This window comes from Pteronotus mesoamericanus, unplaced genomic scaffold, assembly GCF_021234165.1.
Source record: "Pteronotus mesoamericanus isolate MK-2021 breed Mesoamerican mustached bat unplaced genomic scaffold, CSHL_Meso_final scaffold_118, whole genome shotgun sequence".
In the NCBI taxonomy this organism is placed as follows: Eukaryota; Metazoa; Chordata; class Mammalia; order Chiroptera; family Mormoopidae; genus Pteronotus; species Pteronotus mesoamericanus.
Genome location: NW_026555301.1, coordinates 8,103,923 through 8,121,751, shown reverse-complemented (window position 1 = coordinate 8,121,751; position 17,829 = coordinate 8,103,923). Strand labels below are relative to the sequence as shown.

General features: G+C 40.7%; 1 protein-coding gene across 2 annotated transcripts in view; it reads right to left on the bottom strand.

Annotated features, from left to right (window-relative positions):
• Positions 1–11,128, bottom strand: part of PTPN2 (protein tyrosine phosphatase non-receptor type 2) — a 125,653-nt gene extending 114,525 nt beyond the window's left edge. For both annotated transcript variants that reach the window (XM_054587323.1, XM_054587322.1), the window contains exon 1: positions 10,963–11,128. In XM_054587323.1, the coding sequence (XP_054443298.1) occupies positions 10,963–11,031 (69 nt within the window). In that variant the 5' untranslated portion in view covers positions 11,032–11,128. The remainder of the gene's footprint in view (positions 1–10,962) is intronic.
• Between the last annotated feature and the right edge of the window lie 6,701 nt (positions 11,129–17,829).

Here is a 17,829-nt window from a genome sequence, read left to right as displayed (position 1 = left end):
AGACTTTGCCCCCTTGCTAAACATAGAGGCTGGAAGAGGGGCAAAGGCAAACATGGCAGACATGGAACATGTTGGTTTTAAAGCTAGACACGCCCATTGGCTTCTGGTGTACGTGAGATTTGGGGAGAGGACTTTAAAACAGTAGGCAGGCAGAAGACTCTCTCTCTCTCTCTCTCTCGCTCTGCACTGGTGGGAACATCGGAAGCAGGGACTACTTGGATCTTAGGCCCCCCATGCTTAAAAGCTAGCTCCCAGAGGGAGGGTCCCACGCTGGACACTAGAATGAATCCCTTGCCAGGGTCCAGCCCTTGGGACTCTATGACCCAGTGCAGCCCAGCACATGGGTCCTGGGCTGCTTCTATCCTCTCACCCTAAGAGCAGTGCACAGAGGCTGAGAGCAACACATGAAGACATGAGCTGGGAAGTTCTCCATGATTGGAGCCTCCCCTGAACCACCATCTGGAGTAATCTGGCTATGCACCCTACACCCTGAGAGAGAGAGAGGGTAAGCTGCTGAGAGGCAATGGCAATTCTGGAACAAAGGAGAGAGAGAGGGCCTAGAATTGGAGAAATGGAGACCCATTCCAGTAACAACTTTGGACTACAAAGCAATAATGGACAACTTCTGAACATGGATTTGGGCTTTAATCTTCTAGGGGGTAGCTGGATTTCTGTGCTTTGCCCAAGAGGTCGGCTTGGAGCAGGATTACTTCTAGTCCCCTCACATTGGGAAGCCTGTTAATAAAAACCTACTTCCTTCCCCACAAATCTTCATGTTATGCATATACATGGCAACAAGTAGCCACACTCCAGGCTGCCTGATTACAGAACTACATACAACTACATTCAGTTTTAACAGCTATTTCAGACAATGGTCTGGCAAGGTAGAACATCATTCTAATTAATAATATAACAGAAAAGTTTAATATTCGACTCAGAACAGGTGAGTCAGAAGTTATAGTCTTTAAAATTAACCTGCTGAACTGTATCTCTTCCTCAGTTATCAGCATCTACGTTTTAAATTTTTACATGCTAAACTGGCTTAGCTTACGGCTACTCACTATTATCCAAGTAATCAAAGATATTACCAAAAGTTCCAATTTACTACCTGGTTTAAATTTTCTCTGCCCCAAACATTTTACCAACAAGAAATAATGACTTTAATGGAGCATTAAGTGGAACTACCACAGAGAACATAGCATAGAAAATCTAAATAGTAATTTCCAGAGGAAACAAATCATGTGAACACTTACTTGACAAAGTGAGGAAAGAGCACACTTATGTAAATTGTAATTTTGCTTTTCTAGATCTTTTCTGTCCATATCTCTGGTTTACTCTCTGAAAGAAAATGAGAATAAGAGAACAAAGAACAAGCAGAAGAAAGAACAGCAGGAGACTGCAAGAACTATAATGGTTCTCCAACTGCAAATGGGGAATTCTGTGGATGGTAGTGATATGGGAAATCCACAAAAAAAAAAAAAAAAGGGTTTGTTGAAGATTCTGTTTAAATCAAGATACTGAAAAAGTGGCAAGCCAGAAAGGCTAAGGGATAAACTATCAATTATATAACTATAAGTATCAGTAACCTACAGAACGTATGAGGTCTGTCTAGCCATGCAATATGAAAAAGGGACATTTATTGAAGAAGATCAAGACACAAGAAACATTGTACACAGGACAATGACACCTCAATCCCCATCAAAGTAGGCACCTTGAGACCTCACACAGTTCTCCCAATTAACATTAGCTGACCCGTTGTATTTTCCTGAATTTTATCAGTGGTCTGAAATCTCTTCCCTTTCAAAGGTGATTTTAGTTTTGGGAAAAGCCGGAAGTTTCAGGGCACCGCATCCAGGCTGTAGTGGGGCTAAGTCACCTGGGTGGTTTGATGTTTCACAATAGACTATGCTGTCTATTGTCTACACAAGACGTGATGCATGAGCAGGTACATTGTCATGATGAAGCTTCCAATAACCAGTTGCCTATAGCTGTGATCTTCTGCATTGTATGAATAGTCTCTGTGGAGGGATGTTCAAGTTTAACGCAAAATTTCATGCAAAGCTGTTGCTCTACTCACTCGGTCATTTTCAATGCGATGGCCACACAGTACACATGCTCATTCAACTGCATCTACTGCTCTCACTGACTAGTACAGTGAAGTCATCACTGTTTACGTATGCACATTCCAGGCCACTCTCCTTGGCTGTCAGATTACATCAATGTGCAAACTGTTCTTGTTATATTAACAATGGCTGGACTTTTTCTAGATAGACTTCGTATGTCAAAGGCAAAACAGTATGATTTCTAGTTATATATTCTCTACTGGGGCACCATTCCCAAGGCTCTCTTCCCTTCAAGCAAGAGGTCCTTATCTTTTGAAGAGTCACAGAGATTTAAGAATCTGACAAAAGCTTCTTATTTAGTAATTAAGTAGTTATATTGACACTAAATATCCCAGCGATTGCACACACACTCTTTACCATAGTTTCAGGGGACTTGAAAATCCAGTCTTATCCATGGATCCCAGATATTGTTTTAAATGCCTCCAGTCCCAAAATGACCTTACCTATTATAACCCCTTCCATTCACCTCTTGCTGTCAAAAATTGAAATGACTCCCTTAGTGTCATTAATCTCAACTACAACATAAAAAGAAAGCAATGTAGACAGTCACACTGGCAAATGAGAACACTGTAATGAGACTCACAAGGACCATATTCGGGTTCCAGCTGTGTTATTAATGGATAATGGTAACTCTACATAACTCACAACCTCATTTTGTACTGTATCCTCAGCTATAAATGAGGGAGGCGGAATAAACCAAGGTGCTAATACTTTAAAAGGGGAACACACCTGGCTGGTGTGGCTCAGTGGATTAAGCGCTGGCCTGCGAACTAAGAGGTCACTGGTTTGATTCTTTTTCAGGGCATATGACTGGGTTGTGGGCCAGGTTCCCTTTTGGGGGCATGCAAGAAGCAACCAACTGTTTCTCTCACACACTGCTGTTTCTCTTCCTCTCTTTCTCCCTCCTTTCCCCTCTTTCTGAAAATAAATATTTTTTAAAAGTGGGGGAATACTGTTTTGTTTAATGAATACTTAAGCATCGAGCATGTCTCAGACTTACAGACAAATGGTGGGGAAACAAAGAAAAATGAAGGAACCCTCAAGGAGCTAGATAGACAAGTAGACAGTTACAATGTGATTAATACTCAAATAAAATAATATACAGAGCTCAGGAATAGGAGAAGGAGGAACATATAATGTTGCCTATGGAGACTAGAATCTAGTCTTGAAGATGTTTCTCAGACGAATAAGGTAGGCATAGTATATTCATGTGCATACTCCAAGGTATGAGAAAACAGGTGATTTTCAAGGAAACTCAAGGTCATGAGACTGTGCAATTATGTAAAAGCACTGAGCATTAACACTAATCAAGAGTGAGAAATGTGTAGTAGACACTGCAGGTGTTTTAGAATAAGACAGCTTTGATTTACTATGCTTAATTAGCTGCCCATGGTAAGTACTAGAATAGAGCTTGCTTGATATCCTCTAAAAAGTAGCTGAGAGCCCTAGCCAGGTAGTTTGGTTGGTTAGAGTGTCATCCCAATATGCCAAGGTTTCAGGTTTGATCCCTGCTCAGGGCACACATTCAACCAATGAATGCATAAAAGAGTGGAACAATAAATCAGTGTTTCTCTCTCCTTTCCTCTCTCTCTCAACAACAACAAAAAAAGCCGATAAATAAAATTTAAAAATAAATAAATAAAAGTAAATAAACAGTAGTTGATTCATACATAAGTGGTAAAACTGAGCATACTCCAGCAATAACTGAACTACTAATTTCTAATAAAGAAGAATGATAAAAAATACAGTGACTTTTTTGTTTATTATATTATTTTTTAAAATTTAATCTTTGTTGTGTTTTTTTCCTATTACTATTTAGTCCCTTTATGCCCTCCTCCCTGCAGCAATCGCCATACTGTTGTCCATGTCCTTGAGTCTTTTTTCCTTTTTGCTCAGTCCCTCCACCCCCTGCCTCCCCTCCCCAGCTGCCATCCTGCTCTCCTTTTATAACTCTGTCCCCATTTTCCTTGTTGGTTCAGTTCATTAGATTCCACATACATGAAATAATATGATCTTACTCTGACAGTATTTGAACTAATTTCTAATAAAGAATGACCAAATATACAACAAAAAACCTCTTTTTAAAGAAAAATGACCAGTCAATTAAGAATTCTATGGTTTCAAAACTAACTAGCCAACCAAATTCTTTCTGAGCCACCACTTACTAGAAATGTTATTCCATGATTTAGTTTTTGCCCTTTCCATAGACTTCCTGACAGGCTCACAGGACTCCATTCCTTTTCTCTGCCCTTCTCATGCCCCAGCCTGATTCACACAGCAATCAGCAGTGACTAAAGGAAAGGCAAAAGAGTGATCATGAATATTTCCCAAAAAGCCAGAAATAACCTCTGATGACATTAATATTATGGTTTGTCAGTGAAAACAAATTAAAATTTTTCCAGCAATCTCACTTCTGCCAACTGTGCTATTTCAAGGCCAATTCTTCAACCTGTGTGCTCTTGCTCCTGCCAGTGCTTGCATTCTGAGGTTTCTGGCTCCAACAATCATCCCCTTCTATTTTTTCAACTTCCAACCTGTCTCTTTAGGCTTATTTCTCCTAATAATGTAAAGATAAATTAGTATTCTTTTCTCCTTCAGTCCAATAATTCATTCCCGAAAAACCTCTTATTATCAAAATCTGTTATTAAAAAAAAATGTAACAAAGGTAGGTAAAAAGGAGTAAGGGGCCAGAGAATTTCAGGCTCAAAATAATAAATTCATTTTTTCTGCACACCATTCAATAATAACGCGCACAGCAACAGTTCTCATACCACTAAGTAAATGCAGCTTTTAGTTGTATTTTGTTTTTACTCAAAAGTAAAGCCTTTTCCACTTCCACAGTGACACATTAAAGTGGCAAACTTATTGGGCACCAGAGCACCGCAGAAGTAAGTACTACACCATGGGGTCAGGCCCTACACAGCTAATCCTCCACAGTGGTGGCAGCCAATGCTCACAGTCAATGATCAGAGCCCATTGGCTTAGGGATAAATTCCTTCCATTAAGGTGCTAACAGCAGTCAAGGCTCAACTGCAACAGGCGAGTACACGCAGCCCACACAAGGGCATACCTAGAGTGCCCACCTTGATGACTAGAGAGACTGTGCCACTGGACCCTACAGGACCCCTACTACACAAGGCCACTCTACCAAGCCTGGGAAATATAGCAGCTCTACCTAATATATAGAAAAAAACACAGGGAAGCAGCCAAAATGAGGAGACAAAGAATCATGTCACAAATGAAAGAAGAGAACAAAACTCCAGAAAAGGAACTAAACAAAATAGAGACAAGCAATCCACCAGATGCAGAGTTCAAAACACTGGTTACAAGGATACTCGATGAATTAAGGGGAAGAGTGGATAAACTTAGTTAGAACTTCCACAAAAAAATGGCAAACGTAAAAACGGAGATAGAAAACATTAAAAGAAACCAGTTGGAAATGAACAAATTAACTGGAATGAAGAACACATTACAGGGAATCAACAATAGAGTAGAAGCAGAGGATCAAATAAAAAATATGGCAGAAAACAACAGAAGAGCAATAATCATCATCATCATCATCATCATCATCATCATCATCCAAAAGAGTTAGCATAGTGTAAGAAGCCTCTTCCAGCATACCAATATTTGTATCATTGAGGGTACTAGAAGAACACAGAAAGCAAGGAGTTAAAAAGCTATGTGAAAAAATAATAATGGAGCCCTAATGGGTGTGATTCAGTTGGTTAGACATCATCTTGCAAACCAGAAGGTCACTGGTTTGATTCCCAGTCAGGACACATGACTGGGCATGTGAGAGGCAACTGATTGATATATCTCTCATACATCGATGTTTCTCTCCCTCTCTTTCTCCCTCCCTTCTCCTCTCCCTAAAAATAAGTAAATAAAGTCATTAAAAAAAGTTAAAGAGCCTCTTTAAGAAGAAAAAAAAATAAAGACTATGAATATAATAGCAATAAATACATATCCACCAACAATTACTGTAAAACCAAATGGGTTAAATGCTCCAATCAAAAGACATATAGAGGCTGAATGGGTAACAAAACAAGACTCTTACATATGCTGTCCACAAGAGACTCACTTGACATCGAAAGACAAGTGAAGACTAGAAGTAAAGAGACGGAAAAAGGTATTTCATGAAAAGGAAAACAAAAAACTGGGGTAGCAATATTTATGAGACAAAACAAGACTTTATAACAAAGGCTATGTAACAAAAGGCAAAGAAGGTATTTATCTGAAGAAATTCAAAACCCTAAATCGAAAAATATATACATCTATATGTTCACTGCAGCACTACTTACAGTAGCCAAGATATGGTAGCAACCTAAGTGTCCATCAATAAATGAATAGATAAAGAAGAGGCACACGTATACAATGATTATGACTCAACCATAAAAAAGAATGAAATCTTGCCATCTGCAACGACATGAATGGACCTAGAAGGTATTGTGCTGAGAGAAATAAGTCAGGCAGAGGAAGACAAATGCCATGATTTCACTTATATGTGGACTCTAGAAAACAAAATAAACAAGTAGACCAGAAACAGACTCATAGATACAGAGAACATTTTGATGGTTGCCAGTCAAAAGAGGGGTTGGGGGGATGGATGAAAAAGGTAAAGGGGTTAACAGTACAAATTTGTAGTTACAGAGTAGTCACAGGGATGTAAAGTACAGCATAAGGAATATAGTGAATAATATTGTAGAAACTACATACTGTGTCACATGGGTACTCTATTTATCAAGGTGATCACTTCCTAAGTAATACGATAAATGTCTAATCACTGGGTTGTACACCTAAAACTAATTTAATATTATAGTCAACTGCAATTGAAAATAAAAAATTAGAAAAAATAAGCAACAAAAATTTTTTTAAAAAAATTTTAAAGTAAAAAAATACTTTCTTTTCCTTATTCCGTTAGCATTGCCAAAGAAAGCACAAGTCTCCTAAAACATTAGCATAAATATCACCCACTGTTGTGCCACACAAAGAAGAAAGCCCACTTAAACACCCTTTCTCTACTCAAGCAAAAGTGGTTTGCTAAATGCAAATTATGTTCCTTAAGTAATATGCTGCTGCATTAGATCCAATGCACTGCTACGAAAGGGGAAGTCGTGGGATGCTATAGAAATATTTAACGGGAGATCATACCCTGCCTGGCAAGGTTGTGAAGCCAGCCCCTAAGGAAGTGAGACTTCGGGGATGAGCAGGAGGTAGTTAAGCAAAAGGGGAAAGGAAAGGGGCAAAAGTTATGCTAATGCAAATAGAACTACATTTATAAAGGCCCAACAGGAGAACAGACATGCACATTTAAAAGAACAGGAAGAGAGGAGAAAGTCATATTGGGAAGTAGGACATATGGTCTGAATTTTACATTATGAGCAATGGAAACCACCAAAGGTCTTAAGCAGAGAAGTCACATAATCATGCTTCATTTTAGCTGCCTTTCCCCACTCCATCTCATTAAGTTGGGCTTCTTAAAATAGCAGTGTACATTTGCTGGTTAGTACTTCTTCCCAGTTCTCTTTTCAATGCCTGGACTCTGACTTCTGTCCTCCACTGAAATTGCTCTTTAATGTATCTGTTGATCTCTAGTCATTAATTCAATGGGCCCTTTCAGTTTTGACTTTAGCTGTCCCATCTGCAGCATCTGGCTCTGCTGACCATCAACTCCCTCCAAACTGTCTCTGCCACCAATTCGCTCCCCATTTCCATGGCTATTTCTCTCAACTCATTTTTTTTGCAAGCATCTTTTTCTCTACCTCTGTCCTTAAATGTTGTCTGTCAAGATTCTGTCCTTAGCCTTCAGCATTTCCAAACCCCCTATATTTTCCCTAGGTAAATTCACCCACATCTAGGACCTCAGAGACCACCTTTATGCTCATGAATTCCAAAATCATGTTTTTAGCTCAGACTCTCCTGAACTCCAAATTTATATATTAAACTATTTGCATTTCTATGTCTTACAGGTACTTCGAATTGAACAAATGTGAGTTTCAAAAATCAAATATATCTATTCCCTTACCATTTCAAATTTGTCTCTCTCCTTCATTCCTACTGCCACTGCCTTAGTTCAGGAGCTCAATGTTTCTCTTCAGGTTTACTCCAACAGACTACCACTTCCCTATGCTACCTGCCTACACTTAGCCCCATTCAACTCACTGGTAGAATGACCTTGCTAATAAGTAAATATAATATGAACATGGTACCTCCATGCTTAAAATTCCTCAGTGTTTCTTATCCATTAGCTCGAATTTCTTAGTCTGATTTACAAGTGCTTGTTAGGCTCTTACTCTTGAGCACCTCAAATTAACTCTACATTCCTCATCAGGCTAAATTGTTGGTGGTTCTCTTGGCATGCTATGCTCTGTGCCTTTGCACACCTTTCTTCCTTTTCTAGAACACTATCTCTCCCTCCCCCTAATTCTCTTCACTGGGTCAACTTGTCTTTCAAGACTTAGGTAAGGCACTCCTTCCTCCAGGAAGCTTCACCAGAACTCCCAATGCACCCTTTTGGGGATATATAGCACCCTGTGCTTAACACTAGCCTTTGCAGTTATTACTTTTACATTTTCGTCTGCTTACCTATTTACTATTCCCCACTTGGCTATATACTTAAGAGCTGGGACTCAGTCTAACACTGACACATGACAGATGTGTTATAAGTGAATGAATGAAAACATGGAATTGCAATAAGAGCCTCAGGAGAACAAACACTAGAATGTGAGGCACTCAAGAACAGGAACTTTGTCATTGGCATTCTCTGCTGAATCTCCAAGGCCCAGGGCAGGGGCTGGAATGCTAGCGGTGCTCAACATGTATTGGTAGAATGGCTAGATTCAAAGGAAAACACTAAACTCTTTCTAGGCTTGCTTTACATTGCTAATTTTCTCAGTTTGAGATCTACTTTTACTGTAACACCAGTGTGTACTGAATGATTTCTCCTGACCAAACTAAAACTGTTGTTCTTCCATTAGGAAATAATAATAATAATAATAATAATAATAATAATAATATTGACCAACCCAATAAACTAAAGGACACCTAGGCAGGAGACCACAGAAGGGTTTCCTGAGCTTCTTGAAACTAAATCTGAAATTTTTAGTGGATACAAGTGCATTTTTCTGATCAGAGGGATTACAATTTTCAAAGAATATCAGTATCTATATCTATCTATATATCTATCATTAAACTGCTTAACCACAATGTTAAGATGAATTAACTTGTAGCATTCAACTTTCTCTTTTCAAATCTCTATTTTGATATATGACTAGCAACTTGGAGAGAGCAGCCTCTGCTAAAACAAATGTAACTGGAGAAGACATAGCTGGCAGGCTCTGACATAGATTCCTGCTAGAATTTGCATTTAAAATTGTCTATATTTGGGAAAGTCTTTACCAGCATTCTTTGAAGTTACTGCCCTATCCTAACATACTCCATACTCATGAATCAGGATATTTATTACACTTAACTACTATTGTGTTTAAGAGGAACAAGTTACATTATGAACATAATGACAAAGAAAACATTTTTTTACTGTCATCTACTTAAATGGAATGGGGAAAAACCCAGGACCATCAAGATTTACAAGAAAGCTTTTTTCTTTACTTTTACTGTACACAGGGTGAACCACCAGCACAAGCAGCCTTTAACTCACAACCACTCAATTCAATCTTGGGAATAATATGCTAATAATTAAACAGTAGAGAACAGGCAATTAAGTCATTTTAAAAGAGACGAAATCAAGTTCCACTTGAATTAAAAGGTTCTCTAGTTGAACAAAAGAAACTAGTCACTTAAAAGTTCAACTATGTGAATACACTTCCATGAGTTCGAGGACAGGCATGGTTATTATATTTCACGGTAATAAGAGATCAGCACAGTGGGGTCCTATGGTGGGGGAGGGAGCAGACAGGACCTTCTGAGGTGATGGAAAAGTTTTTGATTTGAATTGTGCATGCACAGGGGTATACGTTTACGAAACTCGCTTAACTACATACATAAGATGTGTATTCAACTGTTATGTAAAGTGTACCTCTGTAAAGAAAACTGAAAAGAGAAAGACGTCCTTATTATCTAATTAATACAACCAAAGCCTATTCTTGTTCCTGGAACCTCTAGAGGATGGCCCCCACTCTGAGACATTGGGCTCGCTGAGTAAATGAACACTACTGATTGCTAGGCTCTCTAGCCACCACTTCGGTTTAGGCACTACCATTTCGAGAACCAAGTAACATCCACACAACCGAAGCAACCGCTAGCAGCACCTTCAGGAATGGGTGTCACGGGCGGCCTCTGCCGTCCAGGGAAAAAGGTGTTCGCGAACAGAACCAGGTACAGAAGAGGGCAAGCAACGGCGAAGTCCAATCCGAAGCCGCAGCCTACCCCCGCTACAAGTTCCCAAAGCCTGGCTGCCGGTCTCCGGCCCTGCCCACTGTTACCTGCGACCTAACCGCCCTCCCGCAGCCTCTCGGACAGACTGCTGGTCTCACAAGTCCCTCGCCAAACTCCAAATACCACCGGCACTGTGGTCACACAGGTCCCCACCCCACCCGCCCAAGGGCCGAAAAACACTTCCACGCCCACCACAAGAGGTCACTGTGGCGCCACAGCCTTCTAGGACTGACTCTGCGCTTGCGCCTACCCTGGACAGCCCCCTCATTTAGTCTTTTTTTCTTAAGGAGCCAGAGACGCCGTCGGCGCAGGCGCAGGCCTGACGCGGCTCGCGCGCCGCCACTTCCGCCCTCAGCGGGAGGCGGGGGAGGCGGGAGAGAGCTGGCGGGCGCGAGCCTGGGTCCACGAAGGAGTACAGCGCCTGGTGCGCGAGCCATCGACTCACCAAGTAGAGCTGCTGCCAACGATTTTGAGCATCCAACTCCTCAAACTCCCGCTCGATGGTAGCAGACATGGCCGCTGGAGCGAGCTAGCGCGAACGGAGCTTGTGCCTGCGGAGAGGCTCAGGCCCCCGCACGATTCGGGGGAGACGGCTCTTGCTGTGGCGCATGCGCACTCTGCGCCCCGCCCCACCCCCACGCAAGCCCGGTCTGCTGCTGGGGAAAGTACCTGGAACGTCGGACGTCAGCGCGCTGACTGGCGCGTTGCAGGGTCCGCCAGCGGGGTGGGGCGGAGCTCATGAGCCTAACAGGGGAGGCGTGGTCCACAGGGGGCCCAGGTGGAGGAGGGTGGTGTCAGGGTCCTTGGGCTGAAAGGTAGCCAGCCCCCTGGACTCGCGAGGAATGGCCTCTGGAAGGAGGTGCAGAGCGCGAGATTCATGTGAATGCTGCAGGCCAAGAAAGTTCTCTAAGACCTCTTTCTTCGCTCTAGGTTTACTGGTTTTTAGGGGGCGTTTTGTTTGTTTTTTAAACATCAGGTAGGTCAGTTTAGTGGGGATGGGAAGAAATTACTAAGCCCTCTTGGAGAATGTTAATCAGTCTGATGGGAGCTCCCTAGTGCCTGGGCGTTTTGTGACAGATCACTATAGCACAAGAAGCCACCTGTCCAGGAGTTAGGAAGAATACAGATTGTGTAACAATTTAAAAGTTATTGCTACCTATTGGTAAACTCATGTGCGTATATTTTATTATAATAGCTCCATAAAAATAGGATTTGTTAAACAAAAGTACGTTTGAAGATCTAAATTGGCTTTAATCAAGAGAGAAGTTAGTTGCAGAAGGTTGCCAGATGGGAGCTAGGAGAAGGAGAATGGGTGAAGAGATGAGGAGATTAAGTACAAATAGGTGGTTACAGAATAGCCATGGGGGTGTACAGTACAGTATAGGAAATGGAGTACCCAAAAACCTATATGCCTGATCCATGGACATAAACAGTGGTGGGGGGGCGCCTGGTGGAGGGAGGTAAAGGGAGAAAAATCAGGACAACTGTAATAGCATAATCAATAAAATGTAATTTAAAAAATAAATTGGCTTTAATTAAACAATGAGTTGGGCATCATCCCATCTAGCAATTAGGGTGGTCTTAGGGGTTGTACAAAATGGAGGTTTTTTTAAAAAGAAAAGTGAGACGAGGGAGCTATTAACAAAAGAAAGGATTGCTTTCACACCAGGACATTTCTATGGAGGGGTGGGGGAAACACAAGGGTTTTTATCATGTAGCTTGCCTCTTCTTGGGGGTTCAGAGGAATGGAGAGGGACCACTTGACAAATTTCCTCCTTGATAGTGATCAGAAAATTGCAGACTTGATGGTTACATTTATGAAAGAGGCCAAGAGCAATTGGGTCAGGTAATAAATCTGGGTTTGGTATCTGGGGTTTTGGCACAACTGACACCATTTTGTTGAAATTTTTTCTTAATTTTCATCCAGCCTCCCCCACTACCTCTCCCCTCTGTCAACCACCAGTCTGTTTGCTGTAGCTATGAGTTGTTGAGTTTTGTTGGTTGACTTCGTTTTTTTTTTAACAAGCCCAATATCACTCCCACTACGAGACATTGTTGCAGCACTCTATACCTGTCACAATAATCCTCCCCAGCCTTAAATAAAGTCTTCCTCACCTGATTATCCTCAAAAGGAATCATGAATAAGTTTGTCTTTAGCAAATTAAAATTTTAGTTAGTTGCTCTAATGTGAATGAAAAAGGGGTTCTGTAATAAATTTGACTGAAAGTTAACTCAGGATGATGTGTTCATAAAATTCCTAACTGGGCAGATCATTGTGGGTAGTCATCTCCCAGGCCTATAAAAAGGTTTATCTTTGCCTTAACCAAGCCCTATTCATAGTTCTTGTGAATCTACATGAACACATCTTTGAAATGCCAGAGTAATCCTTTTTTTTTCAGACCCCTCACAGTCATAACCACTATGGGAGAAATAAATTTTCCTCTACCCTCCAGCTTCTAATGCCTGGTCTAATAATCAAATAGACATGAGGTAGATTAATAAAAGAAAAATAACCAAATTTAATACATATGTATGGGGATCGTTAGGGTGGTCAGCAACGTGGGCTGTGAAAGAATTTACAGAGAGAAGAAAATGCAGAGAGCAAATTTTTTATTTTACTTTCCCAAGAGAGGGAAAGGGCTAGGTGCAGAGATAAGCTCTCAGGGGTGGGGGCTTTGAGCTTTTATTAGGTGATTGGTGTGGTTGTAGAACTGGATGTTTTCAGTTGGTCTTTAGTATAGACTGCAGCTTGCAGGATCTGGTTGGTGAGTTCTGGTATGTCCTGTTTCATAGGTTCCCAGAACCTCTGCACCTTCAGGGTGCTTCCAGTAAATTTTTAGTCCTGAGGATAAAGGTTCATAAAACAATTAGGATCAGTCATACGTTTTGGGATCTAGCTAGCTCCGGCAAAGAGGGCCTGAAAAGAGGGCTTTTGTCCTATTAGGGATCCTGCATACATGAGAGAGTCAGAGACCCCACATTGATGAGACGTTTAGAAATAGAAAGTGGGATCTAGGTATATAAGACATTCTGTGCTAGGGATGAGATAATGCATCTTGAGGGCTTCGAAGTGTGGTAGGCAGTTAAACATGAGCAGAGCAAGGGGGATGGGCCAGGTACAGAAAGGTCACTAAGGTGGAAAGCTCTGGGTGCCTAGCAACAGGCGAAACTGGGAAAACAAAGACCTCACCCCCTGGACCTTTCATAATGTTGGTCATGCAGTTTAGACCCCTGGACCTTTTGTACAGCTGGTCATTCAGTTTGGATCCTCCCCTGACATTTTCTCCCTGGCGTCTTTGTTAGTCATGTGGGTTAGACACCCTGAGAAGGGGAACGCAGGACGATGAAATATAGCCCTTGAGCATTAAGCCCCCAGGCATTGAGGTCCTGACCCACATCAAATACATCTAGGCCTCAATTGTGTTTTAGCTCCAGGACCAGAAAAGCAGGAAACTCAGACAAGCAGTGCCACCATTGACCTCTGGCCCAGCTGCATTGATTAAAGACAGCCTGCCCTGGCACTGACCAATCAGTGGAGACCATGGCCCTGAAAGGACATACCTGAGAAGCTGATAAATATTCTATTGCAATCCTCCCCTGGGACATCCCATAAACTCCCTGCCCTTAAAATCTCTTAGGACAGGATACCTAGTGTAATGTACTCAGTAGAGCATTCCTACAACTTGCCCCATCCCCTCTTTTCACCCACAAGCTTTACCTTTCTCTTTCCTAAGCTCCAAGGGCCCCTTCTTTTGCCTCTGTAACTGGTTTCCTGAGCCCATTTCTTCTACTACTCAATTCTTCTACTTCTGTGCCTTTCTAAATAAACTTTCTCTTATAGTTTGAGTCTTAGCTCTGAGTTCTTTCCTAGCCAGAACTCAAGTACCGAGGTTGCTGAACCAAGGTCTGGTCTGACCCCACCAGTCAAATACCTTGGGTACTGTTCTCACTGCCAAAAAAATCATCATTACAGAATGATAAGAAGAGCAGATATTTAGTGAATAAGTTTTCCCTTCCATAGAAGTGGGTCTAAAAGGTTGTATCATAATCTGTCATTATGGGCGAAGCCCCTAATTCAAGGTGTTCTAGGTAGTTAAAGGGGTGGGCAGAAGTTTCTCTTAAAACTGAAGCTAAGTTGCCTTTAGCTCAAAAAAAACCACACACCACTGAGGTACATCTTAGGAAGGCTCATTCTAGAAACCCTGCCCCACAACACCCTCAAGGGAGCACATAATCTTGTTAACATGTAGCCTTTCTTAGGTTCCCTTCATAAGTTCAAATGTATAAAAGAAACTGTCATTCTTAGAGAATTTGAGATCGTGCTTTCTGGCACATCATCAGTTTGGTTTAAATAAACTCATAAAAATTCTCTACAGGTTTTGAGGTTTCTGACATCAACATTATTTAAATGCTCAGTAGCCACATTGGGCTGGTGGTTAATATATGACAGCACACACATTTCTATCATCGGAGTTCTGTGGGACAGAACTGCCTGAGAGGATTAAAATTCTTGGGAGAAAAATATCCCTCTACATATAAAATAAGGAAAACACTGATGAGAAAAAACAATAAGGTATGGGAACTAAAAGAAATAATGGTAACAATATTAAGCAAACAGTCTTTCTACTTAAATAATATAATTTATGAATAAAGCATGTTCTTGAATAATATTTTGTTCAACATCATTTTGTTATAAGGTTGATGAAATGCCATAGGAATTGAACTATTATTTATATCAGTTAGCCTATGGTAAAATTGGTTTTGTTATATGTTGTTTTGCTTCAAGTGGAAGAACCTACCAAAGGTGTTAAGTGAGGACTTACTGTGTATGAACACTCCCTCCAGAAATACACTCTAATTATCCTTATTTCTGAAATTCTGTCATTGAAACAGTTAGGAAATTTTTTTCTAAAGATTTTATTTATCTATTTTTAGACAAAGTGGAAGGGAGGGAAAAAGGGGGAGAGAAACATCAATGTGTGGTTGCCTCTTGTGTGACCTTACCAGGGACCTGGCCCACAACCCAGGCATGTGCCCTGACTGGGAATTGAACCGGCAACCCTTTGGTTCACAGGCCAGTGCTCAAATCACTGAGCCACACCAGCCAGGGTAAAAACTGTTAGAAAATTAAACTGAGCCAGGTAGCTCAGTTGGTTGGAGTGTTGTCCTGATGTGCCAAAGTTGCAGGTTTGGTCCCTGGTAAGGGCACATGCAACAAGCAACCAGTGGGTGCATGAATGGGCTAAACAGCAGATTGATGTTTCTTTCTCAAAAATCAATAGGTAAATTTTTTAATTTTCAACAAAATTTAACAGAATATATTTGAAGATCTAATTGGCTCTATTAAGTGATCCATGAATTGGGCAGCAGCTCCTCTAGCAAGATGATCATTTGGAGGAATTATACAAAATGCAAGAAATCTATAGGGAGAAGGATGGGGCAAGGGAGCAGTTAGTGAAAGAAAAAAGGATTGTCCTGGCACAGAGACATCTTTTCTTTGGGAAAAGAAAAAGAGAAGAATTTTCTATCATATGGATTGCCTCTTCTTTCTATAGGGGATGGAGAAGGCCATTGGGACAGATTGTCTAACTTGTGCTTGACCAGAAAATTTCATACTGAATAATCAAGATTGTTTCTGGGAGAGGTTGAAACTGTAATTAGATCAGGTATTAAATCTAGGTTTGGTATCATGAGCTTTTAGTAAGAGTGACACTATTTTGGGCCTGTGGTTTCCTTTAACAAAACTGATTACAGGATTGGGCAAAAGTAGTTTTACAGTTATTCATGTGAGAAATAAAACAATAATTGGTAAATAATATTAAAGAATAAACTCTGTTTTGCATGCTCACAACTGTAAGTTTACTTTTGCCTCACCCTGTATTTAGATTAAAGACATATTATCTCCCAGGTTCCTCCAAGATTGTTGGCATCAATCAGCTCATCATATTGCTTTCCAGCCTGAAAATACATACTATCTTATGAAAGAAAGACAATTTATTTGTCGCCTTAAAATAAACTCATTTCCTGTAAGGTTGGCCCTTGATCTCAAAGCAACAATTCTTTTCACCAGATATTCACCATCCCTTTGGAACTCACTTGTGAAAATCCCTAGTTGGGAAAATAGTGCTTGCCTCACTAAGTTTGTCTTAGTTTTCTGAGTACCGCTGAGAGCCTAAGGCCCTGGTTCTCACACCAGCACCATGTGCACAACTGGTAGCTTGTTAGAAGTGTAAATTTTAGGCCTCACTACAACTTACTAAATCAGAATATCTGTTCATAAGAGTCCAGGAAACAGCATTAACAAGCTCTCCAAGGGATTCTTACGGATGCTAAAGTTTGAAAACTATTGCTTTTCTAAAGCTCAGGTGTGAAAAAACAACAAAGAGTAACTTGCTTCTAGATATCTAATAATAAGATATAGTTTATATTCTCTGGCATATAATGCCCAACACAATTAATTCTTCTTACCTTGCATTTCTAAAAAAAACACCAAATGTACATCTTTGCCCACTTTGAAGACCAAAAGTTTTCAACATTTGCCCCTGTGGATAAAAAAGGTTCTATGGCAAGTAACCTCACAGGTGATCTGATCATAAATTCCTAACTGGGCAGGTCACAGTGGGTAGTCATGCCCCTCGCATGTAACTTCATTAGTAAATAGTTTATCTTTGTCTTAAGAAAGCCCTGTCATTGTTTCTTTTTTTGTTTGTTTGTTTAATATTATTTTTAATGTATTGATTTTAAGGAGAGAGAGAAGGGAGAGAGAAACATCGATTTGTTGTTTCACTTATTTATGCATTCATTGGTTGACTCTTGCATGTGCCTTGACTGGGGACTGAACCCACAACCTCAGTATATCAGGAAGATTCTCCAATTACCTGAGCTATCCAGCCAGGGCCTCCATTGTTTCTATGCACCTGGGTTAGCATACATTTGACAGACCTTTTTCAGACTTCTCAGAACCTAAACAATCCTTTAGAGCTAGCACATAATCTTGTTAATTATTCTGTAATTCAATCCCTGCCTTGCTTTTCTTCCACCTTCATGTAACTTTTCTTATATTCCCTCCTTAATTCCAAATGCATAAAAGCTGCACACTGTCATTCTGTGAAGTATTTCTTTTTTCAGTCTCAGGAAACAACTTACAGAAGCAAAAGAATGACTCTTGCAGCTTAGAAGAAAAAAAAGAAAATGTCATGGCACCTGAGAGGAAAGGGGTAAAGGAAATGTGCAGGAGTACTCACAAGGGAAAGTGCCTGGAAAGCTGATGAATATTCTATTGAGACTCTCCCCTGAGACCTCCCCTAAAAGT